Here is a 22,815-nt window from a genome sequence, read left to right as displayed (position 1 = left end):
GAAAGAATCAACCTCCCAAGACCAATAACCATGAGTAATACCCCCTTTACATGCGGATTTTGGAGAAAGAATAAACCTACCCCATCGAAACTGCAATAAACAATATCCCATTTTCATGCAGATTTGGAGAAAGAATACCCTTTCCCCCCGAAACCCAAGTACCATGAGGAAAACTACATTTACATGCAAATTTGGAGAAAGAATCAACCCCCTAAAACCCAGCTACCATCATCAATAACCTCTTTTCTTGCAGATTCGAAGAAAGAATGAACCTACCAATCCGCAATTACCCTGAGCAATACCATATTTTCATGCAGATTTGGCGAAAGAATACAACTGCCCCCGCCCCCTCACCGAAACCAAATTACCATGAGGAAAACCCCCTTTCATATGGATTTGGAGAAAGAATTCCACTACCCCTACCCCCACCCCCAAAACCACAATTACCACGAGGAATACCCCGCTTTACATGCAGATTTGGAGAAAAAAGAAACCTCCCGAAACACAATACTCATGACCAATACCCACTTTACATGCAAAGGCGGAGAATAAAAAATAAAACTCAAACCAAATTACCATGAGCAACATTTTATCATGTCATTATTTGCTCTTCTGATTTTGTTCATACATAGGACAGAGTTTGTTTTAGTCTGTTTATTTTTCGTTTCAAACATTGTTTTCTATTCATCCTTTGTGATGTTTGATTTGTGGCTCTCAGCCATACTACCATTTATGTTTGAATTGTGGCCCTCAGACATGCTACCATTTATGTTTGATTTGTGGCTCTCAGCCATACTACCATTTATGTTTGAATTGTGGCCCTCAGACATGCTACCATTGGTGTTTGATTTGTGGCCCTCAGCCATGCTACCATTTGTGTAGGTGTAAGGTTCAACACTACGCTGATCTTCGTATATAGTTTTTAACGGTAACTCGGAACGAACCGGCGATGAACAGTTCATTTGTTTTGACGGAGACATTTTAAGCGTTATGCTGTCTGTGGCTTTGTCGTCTGCTGACTTATTTGTGATATCTGTCGATGTTTCTTCATGGGTTTCGGACGAATGCTCAAAACTTTTGTCAGATGTTGGTGAAGAGTGACGTGATTCCGTGTCACTATGGTAACTTTGTGTATCTGGAACACCGTCAGACGATGCTTCAGTCACTTGAATCTGAACGTCACTCATTACAGGTAATTTGCCCTCAACGTCACTCATCACAGGTAATTTGCCCTCAACGTCACTCATCACAGGTAATTTGCCCTCAACGTCACTCATCACAGGTAATTTGCCCTCAAAGTCACTCATTACAGGTAATTTGCCCTCATTCGATTCTAATTTACAACTATCACCGACCTGTTTACTTTCTTCCTGAGTCATGTCGTCTGCTGCTTCATTTCTTTCGTCAATCGGTTGTTCTTTCTCGATCGAATCTGGTTTCATTTCATTCTGATTTTCCTTTAACAAAACTGCACTTCCTGTCGTGATAGTGTTGTCATCTGCTTGACTTTCCAATCGAGATGATTCTGAAGACACTGTTGAGTGTTCAGCGCTCAAGTTGTTGTCTAACTTTTTCTTCTTTTTCTTACGTGGTTGCCATTTGCATACCATACTGTCATTGGCCTCTGCCATGTCTCTTCGTCCGGTCAGCCAGTAAGTGTCCATCTGCCCTTTTCCCTGCAAAAGGTATACAGATGAAACGTTTAAAATCACTAATGCTAACGAAAAACTTAATAAATCCTCCAGTTTCAAATTTGTCAAGTTGATTTTAAAAGTCAGCTTTTGTTCGACTACTTTTAAGAACATATTCCACACCCTTTAAACTATCAGATTCCGGTTTCATCAATGCTACTCGCTAAAAAAAATCCTTGATCAAGTGATTATTAATAAAAAGATATGACAGGAAAGCATTACAGAATTTCAGGGGAAATGGAAAATTAAGTTAACGAATATTGATGAACCCGAGACAGGGGTTGATTTATATCTGATTTACCTACATTATTTGAATATTTTCATTAATTATATATTTTGAGTATTTACATATTTGTTTCTATAGAAATAAGTTATTCTTAGACTATCTCGAAGTTAAAAGATACAGGTGGTATGTACATTACAATAACAACTGTCGAAGTGTGGGGTTTACCTTAATTTCTATCAAACCTCTGTGTTCCAACGTGTACCTATCGGTGACCTCAAGCTTGTCCCGTGTATCTTTACTGACATGAATCTTTAATGCTGGTAATTAACAAATAATTTGAATTAATACATTTATCCAGTTAAACGTGACATAATATATTTCAAGCATACATATTTTAGCGGTAATGGTATTTAACCGATTTCCGCACAGAAAGTGTTCCCCTAAATTATGATAGCGCTATTTCAGTGTCTTTATATTGTTTCCATTGGTAAATATTGCCGATGTGCTATTCCTTTCCACGCTAATATGTATAAATGCAGTCATGCGCTTAAATTTGATTACATTAATAAATCTGTTTTGTAAATGCTAGTACATAATCATTAAGAGAAGTTATGATAGTCCATATCACTAGAAACATAACTGAATTAACTTACGTTGGCTGTTTGCTTCCATTCTCGATGCTGTATTTACCGTATCCCCGAATAGGCAGTAACGAGGCATCTTTAGCCCGACAACTCCAGCCACGCATGCGCCTTTGAAAAAAAAAACATATGTTCTATTTTAACAGTTTTTTGTTTCTTTTTTGCATTTCCATTCCTCTCAGGGCCATGTAAAGGACGAGTATCACAGTGAAACCAGTAGAAGATAGTTGATAGTCATCATAATCCTATATTTGAGTGGACTCGTCCAAGTGTTCTGAAGAACATTCTTTAATGCTTTTTATGGCAATTTTAAGGATTTTCCTAAAGTAATGGACTATTGATAAAACTGGACCATAAACTTACCAGTATGACAGCCTATCCTGATCTGGACATGATCAGAGTTAGTGTGTGGTACTTTCACTTGTTTGATAGCTGCCAGTAGATCTATGGCCATAGTGGCGATCTCCTCCGCGTGCTAAAATGATAAATTCCAATGCATATCACCAATCAATCAGTCGTCATTAATACTACTTTGTTACATATGCTTTACAGATTTCCCAAACAATGCTATACAAAGCCCTTACAACAGAAATCTGTGGTAGGATTTTTTTTATGCCTTTTCTTTTTGTCCAAATATTGATGCTTGCAATTGTGTTAATCATTCTTCAAAGCAGGGAGTTTCTAGGGTTTGTCCCAAGATATATCTGTGAAGCTCAATGCAGGATTGAGTTTATCCGGTTTGGCCAATATAAAAATATTGAGGTTGGTATCGTGAGAATGATTGCATTTCTAGTTTATATCATCTTGATGAGGTTTGAAGTAAGAACTGCCAGGTTTCTATTCGCATATCCATGGGAACAAATCGTGCCCCTCTCTTGACTGACTTGCTTTAATTTCATACAAGACCAGCCTCATCGAAGATCTAATCAGAACAGGTGACAAAGACCATACAACGTCCTTCAATTTTACTTTTAGCTGCGTACTGATGATGTGTTGTCTTTGAACAGTAAAAATTTTATTGATTACATTTACTCGAGAACTAACTTGAAATCAATGCCACTACAGACTTTTCCACATTATCCGTTTACCTCCATCTTAACTTACAACGCAACCAGCAGAGGCAGCGTACAATTGAGCTGTATGATAAGCGTTATGATATTTCTATTTTCCATTTTTAATTTTCCATTTCTAAGTAACACCCGTTCTTTCTCAGCTTTTGGCGTTTACTTGTCACAGTTGATTCGATATTCAAGGGTGTGTTCCAAATATGTCCATAGCAAATGTCGACTGCTGGTAAAAAAAACATACAACACAGGGTGTCCAGAGAAGAAGGCTGATGAAGACATGGAAATGTTTAATGGCCGCAATCATAACATGTATTTAACCGGGTTGTACAGCCAGGATTAAACAGGAACAGGAGTCATAGGAGATATTAACTCAAGGAAATAAAACTCAGAATAAAGTGAAGTCGGGAAAGAAGAAACAAAATACCCTGTATCTTCTGCTGTGGCCTCTATTGGGAGACTACGAAGAAACAAAACACCAAGGGAAACACAGTGTCAATTTTATCAACGTTCGTTTTGGTCACGGAACAGAACACATGACCTTCTACGCTTTGGGAGGGCGTTCAATTGTAGAAACAGTGCGGTTTACCAAGCAAGGAATAGGGTAGTTCGTTGCATAGACAAATGCGATTTTTCTTCTCTCTTTTTTTGTATTCTTTTTTAGTCCTTTGCTTTTGTTCCAAATTCAAACATATGCCATGAAACTGGGCATCAGTATGTATATCTCCCCGATCTGGTCCCGGCTTCATCATTATATTTAGGAAATTCATTACGATTAAATTGCCCATAGGCACGCGTTATGAAAACTTCTTAGTTTAAGTCTATCATTAAGTTCTGAAATGCTTTCCTATGGGAAATTTAAGTTAATGGATATTGATAAAACTGGGTTTACTCATTTCATACTGTAAGTTTCATTTTTATATTCGACTTTCTCGGGTGATTGATACTTTATTTAGGTTAAAATATTTAAACACAAATTGAACATTATAATTTTTCCTATTATCAAACCGTGACAAATGAAGAGTGTGTGTGGCGGGTTTGGGGGTGGGGAGGGAGGTGTGTGTGTGTGTGTGTGGAGTGTGTGGGGGGTTGGAGCAGACATTCAATAATCTAAATACACTAGACTCTGATATATCACCTAGCAACAGAGACGTGAAACGCATTAGGTCCAATCGAAGATTCATTTAGAGATAATTAGTCTTTATGGCGAGGTGTGGTGTGACACGTTAGATAAAAGAGAAAAGATATCTCCACTGTAATCACTATTTCATCCGTGATTAGTGATCGAACGTTTCTAGCGTTCAGAGCTGTTATCCAAAAATGTGACAAGGAAGATAGAAATTATTACCTTACACTAATGACAGGTAGCGGAAGTACGTGATAATTCCTACCCTCACATTTAAACGATAATTTGTGTTTGCACTTTCACATTTATCAACAACATTTGTCTGTATCGTTTAACGTCCTAGTAACAGCTATGGTCGAGATGCGTGGGTGAGCAAGTGTGATTTTGGAAGTTTGTTCGTGGTTGTCTCCTTTTGAGAACGCAATACTACTGTCGACTTTTATGGGGATTCATTGAAGAGAAAATATTGGCGAATGCTTGTTAATGTTTACGTCTATGTTCATGTAGTAGGTTAGTGATTTAGATCGAATGTATATTATTGCAGGCCAGGGATTGAGGAAATGAAAAGGCACTCTTGTTGTTACATATTGTATGGTTTAATAGGTAATTGATGTGTGATTGTATGTCATCTACATGTATATGGTGACAAAACAGTTAAATTAATCCAGTACATCCATTACATTTTGTACCATTATATAATTTTCCTCTTTATCTACCATTTCCTTTCCTACCTACGCGAACCCCACACGAGAGATGGTTGGGTAAGACCGATAATCCCATGTATATAAGACTGGTACCTGTCTATCTCTGTTTAGCGTTGAATTGGACGTTGTTAGAAAATTTTGTCTTTGTTGCAAGATAGATTAATCTTTGTCTCAATTCCTACAACTGATCTGGATGAGACTTTTTACTATCTAACTATCTACTGGATCGAATCCAACTTTTGTTGGTATATATATGATAGGTTTAACATTCATTTATTTTTTTCCATGTTATTGTCACGACTAAAACAGAAGTCCTCGATTGGTCAAAATAATTTGGCCCATAAAATCTGTAATGCTGTACAAAATTCCATCTAACTTATTATACAAATGTACATAGAGATTGCGAATTAAATTAAACTTTAAAAGTTCTTCCCAATATATATTGTTCATTAAGATATTGTTAGGTGAACATCAGAGACGTTTACGTTCATATTCACTAAAAAAAATTACTATTACTCATTTTACAGTTGATATATTCATAAATCAAAGACTTAAATGAGACAATATGGTCTACCGAGGGCGAAGCTTGAGGTCAATATTTTCTACCAGGTTGATAAAACACCATATTAGCCGAAATCAAAGGTATTTATATTACATTTGCACATTTTTTCCAGTGATTTGATAATTGAGTTACTGTAAACGTGCTTTATTTTAGCGCATAACCAAATTCCAAAATTTAGCGCATAACCGAATTCAAACAGAAAAGATGAAAAAAGAAATGATGAATTGGCGTACAATAAATGTCGTATAAATTGTCGTATAAATTGTCGTATAAATTGAAACTATTGACAGAAACTAAAATAATGTTACCGCTGAAATATATACGTTTACAGTATATGAATAGATATAATTTTCAATTTAAAAGACCAACCAAAATGCCTTTTAGTCAACAAATGGTTTATTTTTAAGAGATATACAAAATGTATATATATATATAATGTATATCAGCATATTCCGTTATTCTAGGATTATAATTATATTGAATATGAAAACACATAGTGCGTTGTACTCCGGGGTCTATATGGTGCATTGGCCCGAGTCCGGTTGTTCTTAATTTAGAAAAATGGGGTCCATATGGTATATATCGATCTGCATGTGAACAGCTCTTTTCCAACCAAAACAACGGGAAATCGTGACATATGTAATATGTTTATATTATGAAGTTGTGTTGCCCTTCACATTTACAACTCTATTATTTAGCTTATCATTCTCGCGTTGTCTTCAATTTTCGTTTTGACATCCCTGCCTTACGCATTATGTGTCATGGCCATTTTAATTCGATATCCAGTGACATGTTCCCTATAATTATGCTCAGTACCCTTGAAAGGGAAGGACTGGTTCTCATATTCAGGACGTGACACAACCTGGATTTTATAACCTTGGTTAATTTGTTAATATATTTGTTATTATCAAATGATTTAGGATTAGGATTTCGTTTTAAGTGTGTGTTGTGTCGAATTCGATTAATATGTTACTGGCATAACAAACTTGTAATCGAGCTCTTCAGTTAGCCACTCTGAACCATATTCAAAAGTGGTTTGAAGATTTCAATATACAACACTGTACATATGTATACGACTCTTGTATGACCCTTTACTTAGCATGCTATTGGCATAACTTCATGAAACCGTCTTGATTATTGACGAGAAGTCGTTTAAAGAAAAAAATATGACACTGGATGGACATGCGACGGTCACCATGTCATCGAAAAGCTCACTTGCCCTTCTGCAAGGTACAAACGTATAATCAATCGTTACAATGCGATGTCACAAATCCTTCATTACAACAAAATACGCTCTGATAAACAGCCAAGCTATTAGTTCTAATTATCACCTGAGGACGTGAACGTGGTTATGACGTAGCCACAAACCAAGCACGCAACGCGGTCGTTTGATAAGCCAATTTTAAGTATAGAGACCAGATAATTGTGTTGACTGTTTGATTTCGTGCGAAACATTTATTTGTCTTAATGAAGTTTTTATTTTGGATTCGCACCTTTTTTTATCTTCTTACTATAGATAATTTATTCACATTTAACCATGCAGGTATTGATCCTGCTTAATTAGTAATTGGAGTCTTGTCTTCTGCTGTTTAGATCATACATTATGGATATTTGCTCAAATACCATTAAAGACAACGAAAGTCATGGTAATAATGACAAGGTGCGATAATTAGATAATTAAACAGGTACTTATGAGACAAATATGTTTAATAGAAAATCGACTACAGCTATTGTTAAGTGCCTATTGGGGTCGGTCAGATATCTTAAATCGCCACAGCAGTTATCGTGAAATCTAAATTAAAACTAACAAACTAAAACCAAACAAAAAACAAAAAGCTTATTTTAAAAGCTATTTAACATAGACTTGTCAAAGATTGCATAGTATCTGGCACTTTTCTTTGAAAAATAAATAGAGAATAGAATACGCAAAGTAATTCGATATCAGCATTATTAGTCTCAGTCACTATTGAAAACACATAGTGTGTTGTACTCTGGGGTCTATAAGGTGCATCGCCCCGAGTCCGGTTGTTCTTAATTTAGAAAAATGGGGTCCATATGGTATATATCGATCTGCATGTGAACAGCTCTTTTCCAACCAAAACAACGGGAAATCGTGACATATGTAATATGTTTATATTATGAAGTTGTGTTGCCCTTCACATTTACAACTCTATTATTTAGCTTATCATTCTCGCGTTGTCTTCAATTTTCGTTTTGACATCCCTTCCTTACTCATTATGTGTCATGGTCATTTTAATTCGATATCCAGTGACATGTTCCCTATAATTATGCTCAGTACCCTTGAAAGGGAAGGACTGGCTCTCATATTCAGGACGTGACACAACCTGGATTTTATAACCTTGGTTAATTTGTTAATATATTTATTATTATCAAATTATTTAGGATTAGGATTTCGTTTTAAGTGTGTGTTGTGTTGAATTCGATTAATATGTTACTGGCATAATAAACTTGTAATCGAGCTCTTCAGTTAGCCACTCTGAACCATATTCAAAAGTGGTTTGAAGATTTCAATATACAGCACTGTAATATGTATACGACACTTGTATGAACATTTACTTAGCATGCTATTGGCATAAATTCATGAAACCGTCATAATTATTGACGAGAAGTCGTTTAAAGAAAAAAAATATGACACTGGATGGACATGCGACGGTCACCATGCCATCGAAAAGCTCACTTGCCCTTCTGCAAGGTACAAACGTATAATCAATCATTACAATGCGATGTCACAAATCCTTCATTACAACAAAATACGCTCTGATAAACAGCCAAACTATTAGTTCTAATTATCACCTGAGGACGTGAACGTGGTTATGACGTAGCTACAAACCAAGCACGCAACGCGGTCGTTTGATAAGCCAATTTTAAGTATAGAGACCAGATAATTGTGTTGACTGTTTGATTTCGTGCGAAACATTTATTTGTCTTAATGAAGTTTTTATTTTGGATTCGCACCTTTTTTTATCTTCTTACTATAGATAAATTATTCACATTTAACCATGCAGGTATTGATCCTGCTTAATTAGTAATTGGAGTCTTGTCTTCTGCTGTTTAGATCATTCATTATGGATATTTGCTTAAATACCATTAAAGGTATTTCAACGAAAGTCATGGCAATAATGACAAGGTGCGATAATTAGATAAGTAAACAGGTACTCATGAGACAAATATGTTTAATAGAAAACCGACTACAGCTATTGCTAAGTGCCTATTGGGGTCGGTCAGATATCTTAAATCGCCACAGCAGTTATCGTGAAATCTAAATTAAAACTAACAAACTAAAACCAAACAAAAAACAAAAAACAAAAAGCAAAAAACTGTTATTTTAAAAGCTATTTAACATAGACTTGTCAAAGATTGCATGGTATTTGGCACTTTTCTTTGAAAAATAAATAGAGAATAGAATACGCAAAGTAATTCGTTATCAGCATTATTAGTCTCAGTCACTTCTAACATGTGCTGGACGTTCTTTTGAAAACCAATATTGAAAATTTACTGCATTTTGAGGATACTGTATGTCATATTCCCTTCTTACAGAATCCTGTTTTTCCATTGTCACAATGCTCAGTGGGACAATGAAGAGATCAAATTTTACTTGTTGTCTATATTTGGAATCTTATTCGCGTACTCCTTTGATATCGTCCCTTTATAAATATGCTTTCTTCTGTTGGTGTCTCCTTGACAACCGTTTTCATATATCACTGTCTGTCGCAAGGACGTCCAATACCTGTTGAGAAGCAAACCTATTCCACATTTCTGGTTTGGTTTGTATGACGCTTGTATTGTCCTCACGGCATCTAGGATTAGAACTATTAACATATTGTATGCAAGTATCGCAAATGAATTAAAACATCTCCATCCAAGTCTATAAACCTCATATCGACTAACTTACCATATACGACCCTCACACACAGGTAATAGAATGTTCCCAACAAACGAACCAAAAATCATCATCTTTAATCTTGTTTTGTTGTACACGGCGTTAAGTGCATCCCGTGTACAGTAGTAAATGAGAGAAAATCTATATATCACAAACACTTAGTTAATGACTTTGATGATAGCCGTTTCTATGATCGAAATGTTGATACGCGACATAAATCCGAGAATAAAGTATCCTTGTTTATTTGGTTTGTCAATTTAATTGTTTGGTTTTTTCTTATGTTTTGTATCCGTCTCCATTTAATGCTTAACCACATGATGCCCGGGCGCGCATTTCAGTCTAATTCAATGTGACGCCATCTATATAAGCATTTATTTGCGTTTATATTAGGAAGAACTACCAACTGACCATAAATCAATACTAACCCCCATCCCTCCCTCTTCCCCCTCTCTCGGCGACGACGTCGATATATGACACGTGTTAAATTAGGCTGTCGTCTAATTGTAAATGCGACGAAATATAGAACAACGGCCGGACAAGAACTTTGAAAGTTTGCTTGGGATATCCGTAGTAATTATGTAGCTTTTCATTATTTTCATGAAAAAGATATATTTTCAATATGCTTTGATATGTTATTTTGTTTTTTCGTTTATCGCAACATCCATAAGAAATAATCCTGAAGGTAAAAGTGTAGTTATTTTGCTTGAGGATTCATCTCTTCATTAAACACAAACAGGAAATATCAACATATTAACGAAATCACAATACTTACTCATACAATGAGGGCAAAATGTTCAACAAAATATATGTTTTAAAATGGACGCATATAAAACAATAAAACTATAACTATATATAGAAAAAAAATATAACAATATAAAACGATAGAAATATAACAATATAAAACAATAATAAGATCCGGTGTCCCAGAAGGGTAATGTCACAATATCAAAATGTTAACCAGGTTGGGAACAACGGAACATATCAATGAGCCTCAAACATATCAAAACAATCGCACAAGGAATGTTTCAATATTTCGCAAGAAGATAATGGTGTCCACAACAGTCTTTCTCCTCGGTCATTCATGATCTTCATTACGACACCATGTGTGCTATTTTGTTTTTCTATAAAACAGTCGAGTTTTTTATCAAATCGACTTGGACAAGTATATGCAGGTTGAGAAAGCATCGACTTTGCTATCTAGAAATGAAGTTTTAACTCTAGGGAAATTGAACCACCCTTATCATACAGCTTAGTTGTAAATTGCCAGCTACGTTGTAAATAAAGATTGAGGTAAGCGGCTGATCTTGAAGAGTCTGTGGTGTCTTTGATTTAAATTGTTCAGGATATGTCCGATCGACATTGTCAACTTTTTTAGCTAAAAACAACACACCATTAATATATAATTATCAATAGATGAAATGGAATGCTTTGTTGCGTTACTCATCATGTTAAGCTCGCGGCGAACTAGCAAAAATGGTCACAATCAGCCATAATCTATTTCCCAGCCATGTAAACGCCGTAAACATTTATTTTGCTATTTGGAATTTTCGCCGAATTAAAATCCATATCAAAACCAGCGCCAAGGTTCTCGTTGTTAAAATGATAACATGAAAAAAATGCTTGAATAAGGATAAAAAAATCGTAACTGTATTCACTGGGAGCGAGAGTTAAATAAGTCTAAAAACATGTTTGTTTGTGAGGCTTTTACTTCATCGCATGACCATGGATTTCTTATATAAACTGGCTGCTCTACTTTGATCGACTCCTATGTATATGATACATATTTAAACGTCGAGTAAAATAAAGTGTTCACAAAGACGCCCTACCCTTTCTCCGTTCCTCTCAGGCACTCCACTGGCAACCATATAAGCGTCTCCAATCGTCTCAACCTTGTAAACGTCATACGTGTCTATCCGAATGTCAAACGTCGAGTACAAGCTATTTAGTAATTCCACCACCTTCAAAACAATGTATAAATCATATAGCGTTACAATCTATACTGAAAATGTGCATGAGGTTGTACAACTTTCTAGAAAATAGAATGTCATTCGTTCTATTAGTAGGATATAACTCTTTAATTCCCTTACATTATCCTTTTTTAAAGTCACTGAAGAAGGTTAAATGTATTTAGAATAATATATGAAGTTTATATTTCCATTTTCATCTCAATATTGAGTGCAGATCAAGACCATATCTACAAATGATGGATTATGGTTAATATGAAAGCCCTTTGAAGTATAGGAGATTTGCATTCATGGCTAGGAAAGAAACCAAGATGAATCTGCTTGATATCTTTTGGGAATATGTGTTCCCCTATCCTACCTGTTTAATTTAAACCTACTTACTTTGGACCTAATTAAAATAGACTAGCAGAAGGATGAATACTCGCACCAGCAATGCTTACCAAAGAAAATTATGTAGAGGACTACAATTTGCGCAATTATAGATAAGCGGAATGTTTTCAGCATGAAAAACGCGAAAATAAGATTGCCGCTAAAATATGTTCGTTGACAGTAATCTCCCATGAGGATGACCAGCCAAAAGCATATCTCCAATTCTACTGATGGTTACCAGCATTTATGGCTTGCTAAGTTGTCATTCATTCACAGAGTATTTTTGATCCAGTAACTAACTGAATTATATACAATCTATCATATTCCGTATGAGGTCACTTAATAAGATATATTATGTACTTCATAAGATATCGTATATACCTTTTTATAAGTTATCCTATAGATTATGTAAAACATATCTTTAGAAATAAGAAATCTATAAAGTACAAGAGATATTTCAAAGAATGTAAGATATTCTATAAAGATTAAATAAGATAAGCATATGATATATCCTATAAACTTTAAATAAGATATCTTATAAACATATAGTATATATTAAAATAAATATATTTTTTCTAATTCAATTATATAGTACTGGATCAGCATTGCTTCTTGAATAAATCACAACTTTGCTTGCCGTGAATATAGTATAGTTTTCCTGTTATAATAAATAGAGGATATCTGAAGTCTTCAGTAATACCAAATATATTTCACGAGTGGGGCTAATATTTTGATATTTTTCACAAGTGCGCAAATATCACTTTTATAGAATGAATAATTTTTGATATTTCACTGGTAAAAATGTAATAAATACTGTTGTAACTAACGTTATTCTGATCTTATATAGATCAATATATGATCGCCAATTCGCCGATGAACCAAAACATTTCTGAGGATTATGGCGTTATAATGATCTATTTTGGTATGCAATCAACGCACATACTTTTGGAAATATAAATTGCATCAAAATGAAAGTTCAAACCTGCATCGGGGAACATCGGGCTGATATCGAGGTAAATCCGACAATATCACTAAAGAATATCGTCACAGCTTCAAAAAACTCTGCAGATATTTTCTCCTTGTTTTGAAGTTGATGTGCTATGGACTTTGGAATCATTTGATAGAGTAGTTCTTCAGTAACTTTCTTCTTCTCTTCCAGTTCTCTTGTTTTTTTCCTTAATTGAACGGCAAACTGGTAAAACTTGCTGTTGACAGCTCTAGATTGTCGCAGAATAAGGAAAATCGTTGCGGATATAAAGATGCACAATAGAGATCGGATTACGACACGAACGATATCGAAGGTTTCATCGGTGTCTATTTCCGCGATAAATGCAGATTTAAGAGCCACAATATCCTGTTCTATTTGTCCACATAAACCTAACAAATTGTAAACATAACACAAAAGTGAAGATACCGATCTACTTTGGTCTGTACATCGAGATGAAATGGAAACATTTCCAACTTGAAAGGAATCCCAGTTAGGGAATGACGGTCGCATTATCGGAAGGTTTGCAAACACATATTGTTTTGAAGTATGATAATACCTTAATGCCTCTGATAAATTAGTATTACAATGTTTTTCTACACAATAAAAAGTATCGAGTAACAAAACAGTTTCACTTTCAAATAATGCGCCAATCTGATGAAGCAAGCCATATTTTGATATGGACAAATCGTTGATATCTCTTTTCGTTGTACTTACGATAGTTTTCTCTGTGTTTTGTAAATATATCATCATGTCACATGCATCGCACGTGGTATTTGTGGCTGGACACATACTGAAGATATCACATAAATCACGAATGTAACCAAGTGGCGAGCTGCATAAATCGTTATTACTGATGAACGATGTGAGATATTTTTCATAGACATCGCACGAAAACGAATCATTTTGTAGGACGGCATTGAACCGTTCCATCAGGGAAGCTGCAAGTTCAAATTTAAATATATTCAATACATTAAATATTTGCTTATAACATAAATCAAATTTAACCCTCATTTCCTCAAAAATGTATATCTCAGCTAAATCTATGTAGATATCGACTATCAAAACGGCGGCGATGAACAAGAACGCCACTAACGAAACGATGTAGATCCGCGGTATCCGTGTTCTGGAGATGTTCATACTAGCCTCGACGGGCGAATCACCTTTCTCGGGATCAAAATATGCCGAGAAGCTTTGGACAGACTGTGCCGGATGAACTTTGTTGCTTTTGACAGATGACATGATGATATCACTTTCTACAGTTGTATTATCACATTGTTTCTAGTATTTCTCCCGATATAAAACAGCTATTGATATAATAATATGTTGATGAACATGCTGAAAATTGATTAACGTTCCTTCATTATCCATACACGTTTCACTTGCTTATATCCATTTGTTGTTGTTATTGTTTACGTTGAAAAGCAGATCGAGTACCATGGCATTCCTCTTCTCGAGTGTTGGGACTATAAAACTTTTTTTTTCAATTCAATATTGTTTTGTTGAATTCTCCATCACAACTATAATTGACAACCATTTGTATTCATTAGTCGTGTTCTCCTCTGTGAATCCCAAAACAAACGTATGAAAATCATGGTATCATATTTCATCATATCATTCGGCAATCATTAACGTTCACGACTCTAAACTAATCCCTAAGACTAATCCAGCGCGCAACCCAGTCTGTATGACAAACCACTTACGTTGATTATTTATCTATGTTCCAGTATCGTGTCATCAGTAGAGCATTCAAAGATATCTCTCCCAGATCGAAGTGTGCTACAAAGAGGGATGAAAGCGATCGGCTCCGTTTATTTTCCCGGGAGTTTGTCCATGTACGAGGCAACGTAGCTCGTATAATGATTAACGGTGAGGATGAGTGGAACGTGGAAGTACAAACTGTTGCTTCGTTAAGATATCATTAAATGAGATGTCGATAGGTTTGTGTTCCCCTGTACTTTGATTATGCATGCATAGACCTATCATTCTGCTATCAATTTGCGAGCAGAAAACATGTTTACAGTATGGTACAGTAGTATGGAAACGTGTTAATGTAACAGCACAGCCAAATTAGACAAAGCAAATTTTAAAAAAATCTATTGAACTATGGGGCTATTTCACCTCTCATTTTGACCTTTCGTTCGACCTACTTTGAGTTTGCCGTCACCTTCTTAGTATCAGCACTTTAGGTCTTAAATTTATCTGACCAGACACATAAGGACGAAACAGCTGTATGATGTATTTAGCATCTCTGACAAGACATATACGGACGCAACAAATGTATGATGTAGTAAGCATCTCTGACCAGACCTAGTAGGAAGAAACAGCTGTATGATGTAGTAAGCATCTCTGACCAGACATGTTAGGACAAAACAACTGTATGATGTAGTAAACATCTCTGACAAGACATGTTAGGACGAAACAACTGTATGATGTATTTAGCATCTCTGACAAGACATATACGGACGCAACAAATGTATGATGTAGTAAGCATCTCTGACCAGACCTAGTAGGACGAAACAGTTGTATGATATAGTTAGCATCTCTGACCAGACATATACGGACAAAACACCTGTATGATGTAGTTAGCATCTCTGACAAGACATATACGGACGCAACAAATGTATGATGTAGTAAGCATCTCTGACCAGACCTAGTAGGACGAAACAGTTGTATGATATAGTTAGCATCTCTGACCAGACATATACGGACAAAACACCTGTATGATGTAGTTAGCATCTCTGACCAGACATATAATGACAAACAGCTGTACAGAATGCAACTCCCAATTTTATTGGTACCATCTTGCTTGTCTTTTGTACAACTCTTAGTTCTGTCGTTATAGGTTTGTTAAAATAACGATTGAGACAGTGGTCAATCAATAAAAGGAGAACTTTAAGTGCATTACTGGACAGTTTAATGAAATGTGATGCGTGTTTACTGTTACTGCATATTAAGTCACAATCACAAATGAGAGTGAGAGCAGTGACAACGAAACTACTAGGCATGTCAAAAAACATCAAACACGTCTGACTTCATATCGCGTTAGGTAATGGAATCATTTCAAATTAAATCATGATATCGACCAAAACGTCCATAGTCTGCAACAATCTGCATCTCTCGAAACCTTGTGCTGTTTGATGTCATAACAACGGCAATGGCTGCTTCCTGTTTGGCTCTCAGCGCTGAAAGTGATACACAAAGAAACACAACTGGGTCATTCCGGTGTTGATATGATAGACTGGGACGGATATAATCACATGTGTCAGCGACGGGGCAGTGAAATGACAACATGAAGCTGTCCTTAAGTTGTCCCATTGATGGACTAGGACAGATATAATCACATGTGTCAGCGACGTGGCAGTGAAATGACAACATGCAATTGCACAGAAGCTTGCTCATTAATGAAAGTAACGGCTTTAAATGATATTTGCGTTTGTGGGACGTTAAATGATACAAATCTCAAACATTTCATCAACTAATGTATTTGGGGTTTATATTCTTCCTCGCAACAGCTAATGTCATTATAAGGACGATGAAGGAGACTCATGAATTGAATTGAATTGAATTGAATTGGATATCTTTATTTCCTCCAACAAGTGAAGATTATGAAAAATAATACAATATTGAAATATATATGACATTTAGGTGTCTTTGATTGATATATTATTGATATTAACATTACTTTTTTTTTCTTTAATTCATAACATTTCCTCGTCATGTTCAAATGTTATTATCGATTATTGAACTATTGCTTGACTTTATATATATATATATATATTCACACAGTTCCAATATAGATACACCACTACAGTCGGTGTAACCAATACGTTAGTGCTGGTTTCATTTTGTAAAACGTTTTCGCAGACTCCATCATGAGTAGTTTCCAATGTTCAGGACTCACTGTCAATGCCATAGTTTCTCCTCCAAGTAGAAAATCTGTAAGTCTATCATCGTCATTCAAGATATTGTACAACCGGAAGAAGATTTACTATTAATGTTTGTATAGCGTCTCTTACATCAAATAAACTCGACAGTCTATTATTATGTGCTTCACAATGTCACTAACGTGTTCTTTACAAGAGTCGCACACACAACTGGTAATGGGTAGTGCTCCGAGTTTAATTAGAAATCCAAATTCTAGGACCATGTTGGGTAACACTAAGCTCAACAGCCAAAGTTTATGTGGAGAGATTCGTACGTGTATATTTAGGAACCGATTCAGATCTGTCCGCCGCATTATACGCTCTTTCCAGTCTCGTTCCGCAGTATCTTGAATAGTATTTCTCACTAAAAATATTTTTGATGTATCTGTTAAACAAAGTCTTCCAAAAAACAATAATCTATGTCTATCTATATATGCATCATTCTACATATTCCAAGAGTTTCTGAAGTGCTTTCAGACGGTGAGTTTTTATCAAACCCTTGCAAAATGCGACAGCATTTCCGTTGCGTTATTTCAAGTTTGTCCAGATGTGTGCCTCGTGTCTAAGGGGCCGCGGTGGCCGAGTGGTTAAGGTGTCCCGACACTTTACCACTAGCCCTCCACCTCTGGGTTGCGAGTTCGAAACCTACGTGGGGCAGTTGCCAGGTACTGACTGTAGGCCGGTGGTTTTTCTCCGGGTACTCCGGCTTTCCTCCACCTCCAAAACCTGGCACGTCCTTAAATGACCCTGGCTGTTAATAGGACGTTAAACAAAAACAAACAAATGCCTCGTGTCTCTTCCCACATCTCATACGCGTACATTCCAGTTGGTACAATCACGCGTTTCAAAATAGTGGCAGACGCTATCGGATTAATGTCCCCAAACCGGAGACCGATATCCCGCAGCAAGTGGAAAGACTCATAATTTTCCGCATGCCCTTTCTATTAACTTATTTAGAGGATACATATTTGAGATAATAGTTCCTGCGTAAATCACACTTTCTTTTGCTTTGATTTTGCTCCCACCCATGTACAATTCCATACCTTCTTGCTGATTTCTTTGATTGAACACGACTACCGCACTTTTCTCGGCGTTATATTCCAATTGCCATTTGAAGGTATACGTCCTTGACACTTCCAATAAGTCTTGTAGGCCGGATTTGGAAGATGATATCAAGCAAGTATCATCAGCCAACAAAAGACCAGGGATATGCCTGTCTACGATGTTAATTCCACATTTAGCCATATCCTGTCGAACGCCTTTTCATTATCAAGGAAGGCGATATAGAGTGGGGATTTCCTTTTAGTAAAGAATGACAGTTTCTCTCATATCTCGCCATGTTGGATAGAGTTTGCCCATGTAAGATAGCTATGTAAGATAAATCTATCTTACATAGCATTTCACGCGCGCGGATTAATCTGCGTTCAAGGGGGACAACTCTCACAACGTCGTCTGCTTGTGTTCACATCCGACAGTCCTTTTCGTCGGTGTCGGTTTTGAAACGTTGGACTTAACTATAAAAATACATACATTCTTAGATAAATATATATCATATCAGCAGTAAATCAATAGGGCTACATGGTTAAACGATTAGACATTTCATCTGAGCGAACATATAACTCCGTTACTGTAACAAACAGTTAGACTACGCCTACAGGCCTGTTGTAACAGTTACAGTACAATACAGACTTGCCTACAGTACCCGACAGATTTGTCATTTGTCATTAAAAACATGTAAACACACACAATCACCTGGCAATGACAGGAAGTAAAATAAAAGCCATACATAAAAAAATATAAAGAAGAAAATGTCAAACGTCACAACCTATGAAATGGTTCCGTTTGGGTCAGCAGGGGGCCCTGGAATTTGTTTACTCTACTGTACTGTACTGTCAGTAACTGTTAGGCCTACTCAGTAACCTGTGTATTTGGAAGTTGGGAATTGGCTCTTAAATGAACGAACATTCGGTAAAAATGACACCCCTCGATGTTCATATAAAAATATTTATTTTAATTGTAACTCAGAGTCTATATTTGTGTAGAGTAACCATGAAAACTAACTGCCATCCTAGCCTCTCAATATGATCATCGTTAGCCTATCGACTGACCTACCTTCGTCATTCCATCAAGACAACCGGTTAAACACATATAATCCTATGTCACAGAAAAGATCGAATACTCGTATAGAGTCACTGTTCGCTGGTTCACACACGAAGTTGCCAAAATCACAGTGAATTTAAAATTACCAGCCACGAAACATCGCCGCATCATGGCGATCGAGATCGACATCACTCTCAATATCCTTGAACTATGAATGGAATTCCAATGACAGTCGTGACGTCATGCAGTGACGTAGTATTTTATAAAAAAAAAATTGACTTGACATTTAAAAGTACAGTGTGTTCTGTGAAATGATTAAATATGTCGAGGTGCAAATCAAATTACATGTATATGTGAAGTTGGAAAACTCATTTCAGCGTTGGCTTTCAGTATTGTTGATAGAACTTCTTTTTCTCGGATGTTGACAATTTGATCACGGCCACGTAAAAGTCGGTCAAGTTACGGTAATTTTTATCGGCGAATAGTTCATTCGTTCATCACTTAACCACAAAATGAATGAAATTTGTGTTCAAACATAGTTTGGCAAAATAGGGTATGATCTTTCAGAATATCACAAGTATATTTAGTAAAAACGTCAAATAAAGAAATTAAAAAATTGAAGAAAATGGATGCCTGAGGGACACTTTCGCCAGAAATTCGGTAATGATATGAGAGAAAAAGACTCTTTCATTATGTGTGTATGTAGGATAGGGATATTCCACCCTCGGGATCACAAATGTGGTAAAACCCTCGGCAAGCCTCGGGTTTCACCACATTTTGTGACCCCTCGGGTGGAATATCCCTATCCTACATATACACATATGAAAGAGTCTTATATTCTTTTAACGTGAATATTGCAGGAATCGAGCCCATGTCCTTTCTGAAGCCAAATTGTAGGGGGTGTGGGAAATTGATCTTTTTCTGTATAATCCATTGTTCCATTCTTTCCAGCAGAACTTTTTCAAAAAGTTTACCAATTGACGATGTCAGTGTAATTCCTCTAAAGCTTGCCGGGTCGGAAGGATTTGTATTCCCTACTTTGAAAATCGGTATGACAGTTCCTTTCTTATATGACTGTGGGACGTATTCTGTAGACAAAATGAAATTGAAAAGAACGCATAATGATTTTGTGAGAGTTTGTCCACCATATTTCAAATGCTCATTACATATACAATCATGTCCGGGGGATTTACTAAATTTTAATTTTCTTATTTGGTTTTTTAGTTCGTTTTCTGTTATTTCGTTTTCAAGCGTATTTTCAGTTCGCGACGATGGTAATAGGAGATACTCTCGAATTCTCTCATCCATTTCAGCTTTAAAGTTTTCATCAAACAAGTCATCCGGACCGGCGATAATAGATCGCCGTAGTATAGAGCCCACAGTTCACACTTACTCCGATCATCGGTTGCCACCTTATCCCTGTATATGAGAGGGTTGTCATTTGGCGTCTTTCCGCGTTGTTTCCGTACTGTCCTGTAGAAATCCTGGATGTCGACCTCAGCGGATTTCACTATTTCATCCTCTTTTTTTCCCCCCATTTCTTTTCGGAATATCGTTTTTGTTTACGAAATTCTCGTTTCATGTCCTTGTATGTTTTGTATGTAGTTGCGTCGGATTCTGCCCTTGGCTTCCCATCGGCTTTCCATTCTCTTCTGGCTTGACGCATAATTAAATGATGATGATTTAATTGATGTTTTGTCCAGTACGGATTTAAATGAGTTTTAAATGTTCCGATAGGAATGTTCTCGGCAGATGCCGCTGTCATCGCACGTATAATATTTTCAACGTAGCTGTCTATAAATGCCGGGGGACATTTAAAGTTATAGTCGTCTAACGAGTTTAATTTTGGTAACAACTGTTCGAGTTCTTCAGAATAAAGACTTAATTGTATTATCGACGCTTTTTGCCATTTAGGATATCCTTCCGCGTTTTGTTTTTCTTTTTATCGGAAAGGCTGACTCCTCAATCATAGGAAGTACGGGAAGATGGTCGGAAATTGTATATGAGCATGTACCGTCAATTTCACATGATTTGATAAAACTTGATATGTACGACGGAATAGCGATATAATCAATCAAGGTTTTCGAAGTGCGGTTTTTGTTTGTCCATGTATATGAAGGACCTGTCCGAACAGGAAGATTCGCAACATTAACCAAATTCCTGTCAGTTAAATGTTGAAGCAGTGCACTAGCCCTTTGGTTGACAAATGATGTGTCCGTGTTTAGATCCCCACATATGAGTGTTGTTCCTTGTACATAACATTGGTCATATAATGCAAAGAGTTCATACAAACTGTTACAATATTGTTTGTCGGTTCTATTGCTAGACGGGAGCAGCGCTCCAATCACAAACACATTTTCAGTTGTTTGGCTGCTTAAGCAAATAGCTGTAACATTTTCCATGTTATCAGTATTTAGTTGACGTACCGAGTTAAATTTTGAGGTCCTCGTCAATATTGCTGTTCCTCCAGAACCGCGTAAAGATATATTACCACGTTTAATGTTCCCGACAGCCTTAAAGTCTGTATCGATGTGTTTCAAAAAGTCAAATTTTTCTTCATTAAGCCAGTGCTCACAAATCACACATATGTCTGAACTTTTTAAGTGATTCGTTAAGTATGATGTTCCATACATCACATCTCTTACATTCCATGTACTCAAGTTTATCATTATTTGAGATAATACAAGTATGATGACAGAATACGTTGTATATTTACTAATAAGCATCATTGAGTATATCCTCCGTTTTCATTAGTTCCACGGGAAATCCATTCTCGACAAGTAACTCAATCGGGCCAAACATAAGGATCTTAAACCACTGATGTATCTCTTGCTGCGACATTCACTTTAACTGTAAACGCTGGTAGACGAAATATGGTTGCTTCCTTTATCTTTAACAACTTTACAAAGGTTACTGTTACTCCATTTGCGCTGCAGTGCTCTCGAATCCCTTGCTCGACCACCTCAAACGGCCTATCCGCTGTAATGTTTGCAAGAACTAAACGAGTTACTCGACGTCGAATTATACCCGTAAATGAACTAGTTTTCGGAACAACCCTATGTTTGTCGTAATCATATCCATTATATTTGCCTTGTAGGTTCCTTTCCTCTCCATAAGTCTTGTGTCTTTCAGAATTCAAATTCGAAGAGTTTGCAGTCTATCTTGATGTGGGTTTCCTTGATCAGGGAACATATTACCGTAATCAATCCTTTTAGGTCTTCGCTTTACGACTGTTGCCCATTCATCCAATGGCATGTTGTCCTTAATGCCATGTTGCTCGCCCTTTTGTTTCTGGCTGTCAGATATAAAATACTGCCCAGTGCTTTGTTCGCTTACAGATAAGTCACCTAGTGTGTTTTCTTGGTTATGTTCGTTGCGATGTCGAAGCTCTGTTAAAGATGTTTCGAAATCATTAGGGGATTCAGTTGTATCGCGGTTCCCTGATATAACTGCGATTTGTTGCGGGCTATTGTGAACGGCACTAGAATGATCATCTCGATCCCGAATTGCCTCTCCCGGTAAAGTTTCAAAATCGAAATCATTCGAAACGTTGTTT

The 22,815-nt window shown here is 36.4% G+C and overlaps 1 protein-coding gene across 1 annotated transcript; it reads right to left on the bottom strand.

Annotated features, from left to right (window-relative positions):
• Positions 1-613: 613 nt before the first annotated feature.
• Positions 614-20,797, bottom strand: LOC117344657 (soluble guanylate cyclase gcy-33-like). The gene is made up of 8 exons (XM_033907484.1): positions 20,653-20,797; positions 14,028-14,174; positions 13,231-13,625; positions 11,742-11,873; positions 2,922-3,033; positions 2,571-2,669; positions 2,143-2,234; positions 614-1,676 (listed from the first exon to the last, which is right to left on the bottom strand). The coding sequence occupies exons 1-8, from the start codon at positions 20,795-20,797 to the stop codon at positions 681-683; spliced, it is 2,118 nt and encodes a 705-aa protein (XP_033763375.1). The 3' UTR covers positions 614-680.
• Between the last annotated feature and the right edge of the window lie 2,018 nt (positions 20,798-22,815).

The sequence above is a fragment of the Pecten maximus genome, chromosome 16 (genome assembly GCF_902652985.1).
Source record: "Pecten maximus chromosome 16, xPecMax1.1, whole genome shotgun sequence".
NCBI classification, from domain to species: domain Eukaryota; kingdom Metazoa; phylum Mollusca; class Bivalvia; order Pectinida; family Pectinidae; genus Pecten; species Pecten maximus.
This window is presented reverse-complemented; position numbering and strand designations above follow the sequence as displayed.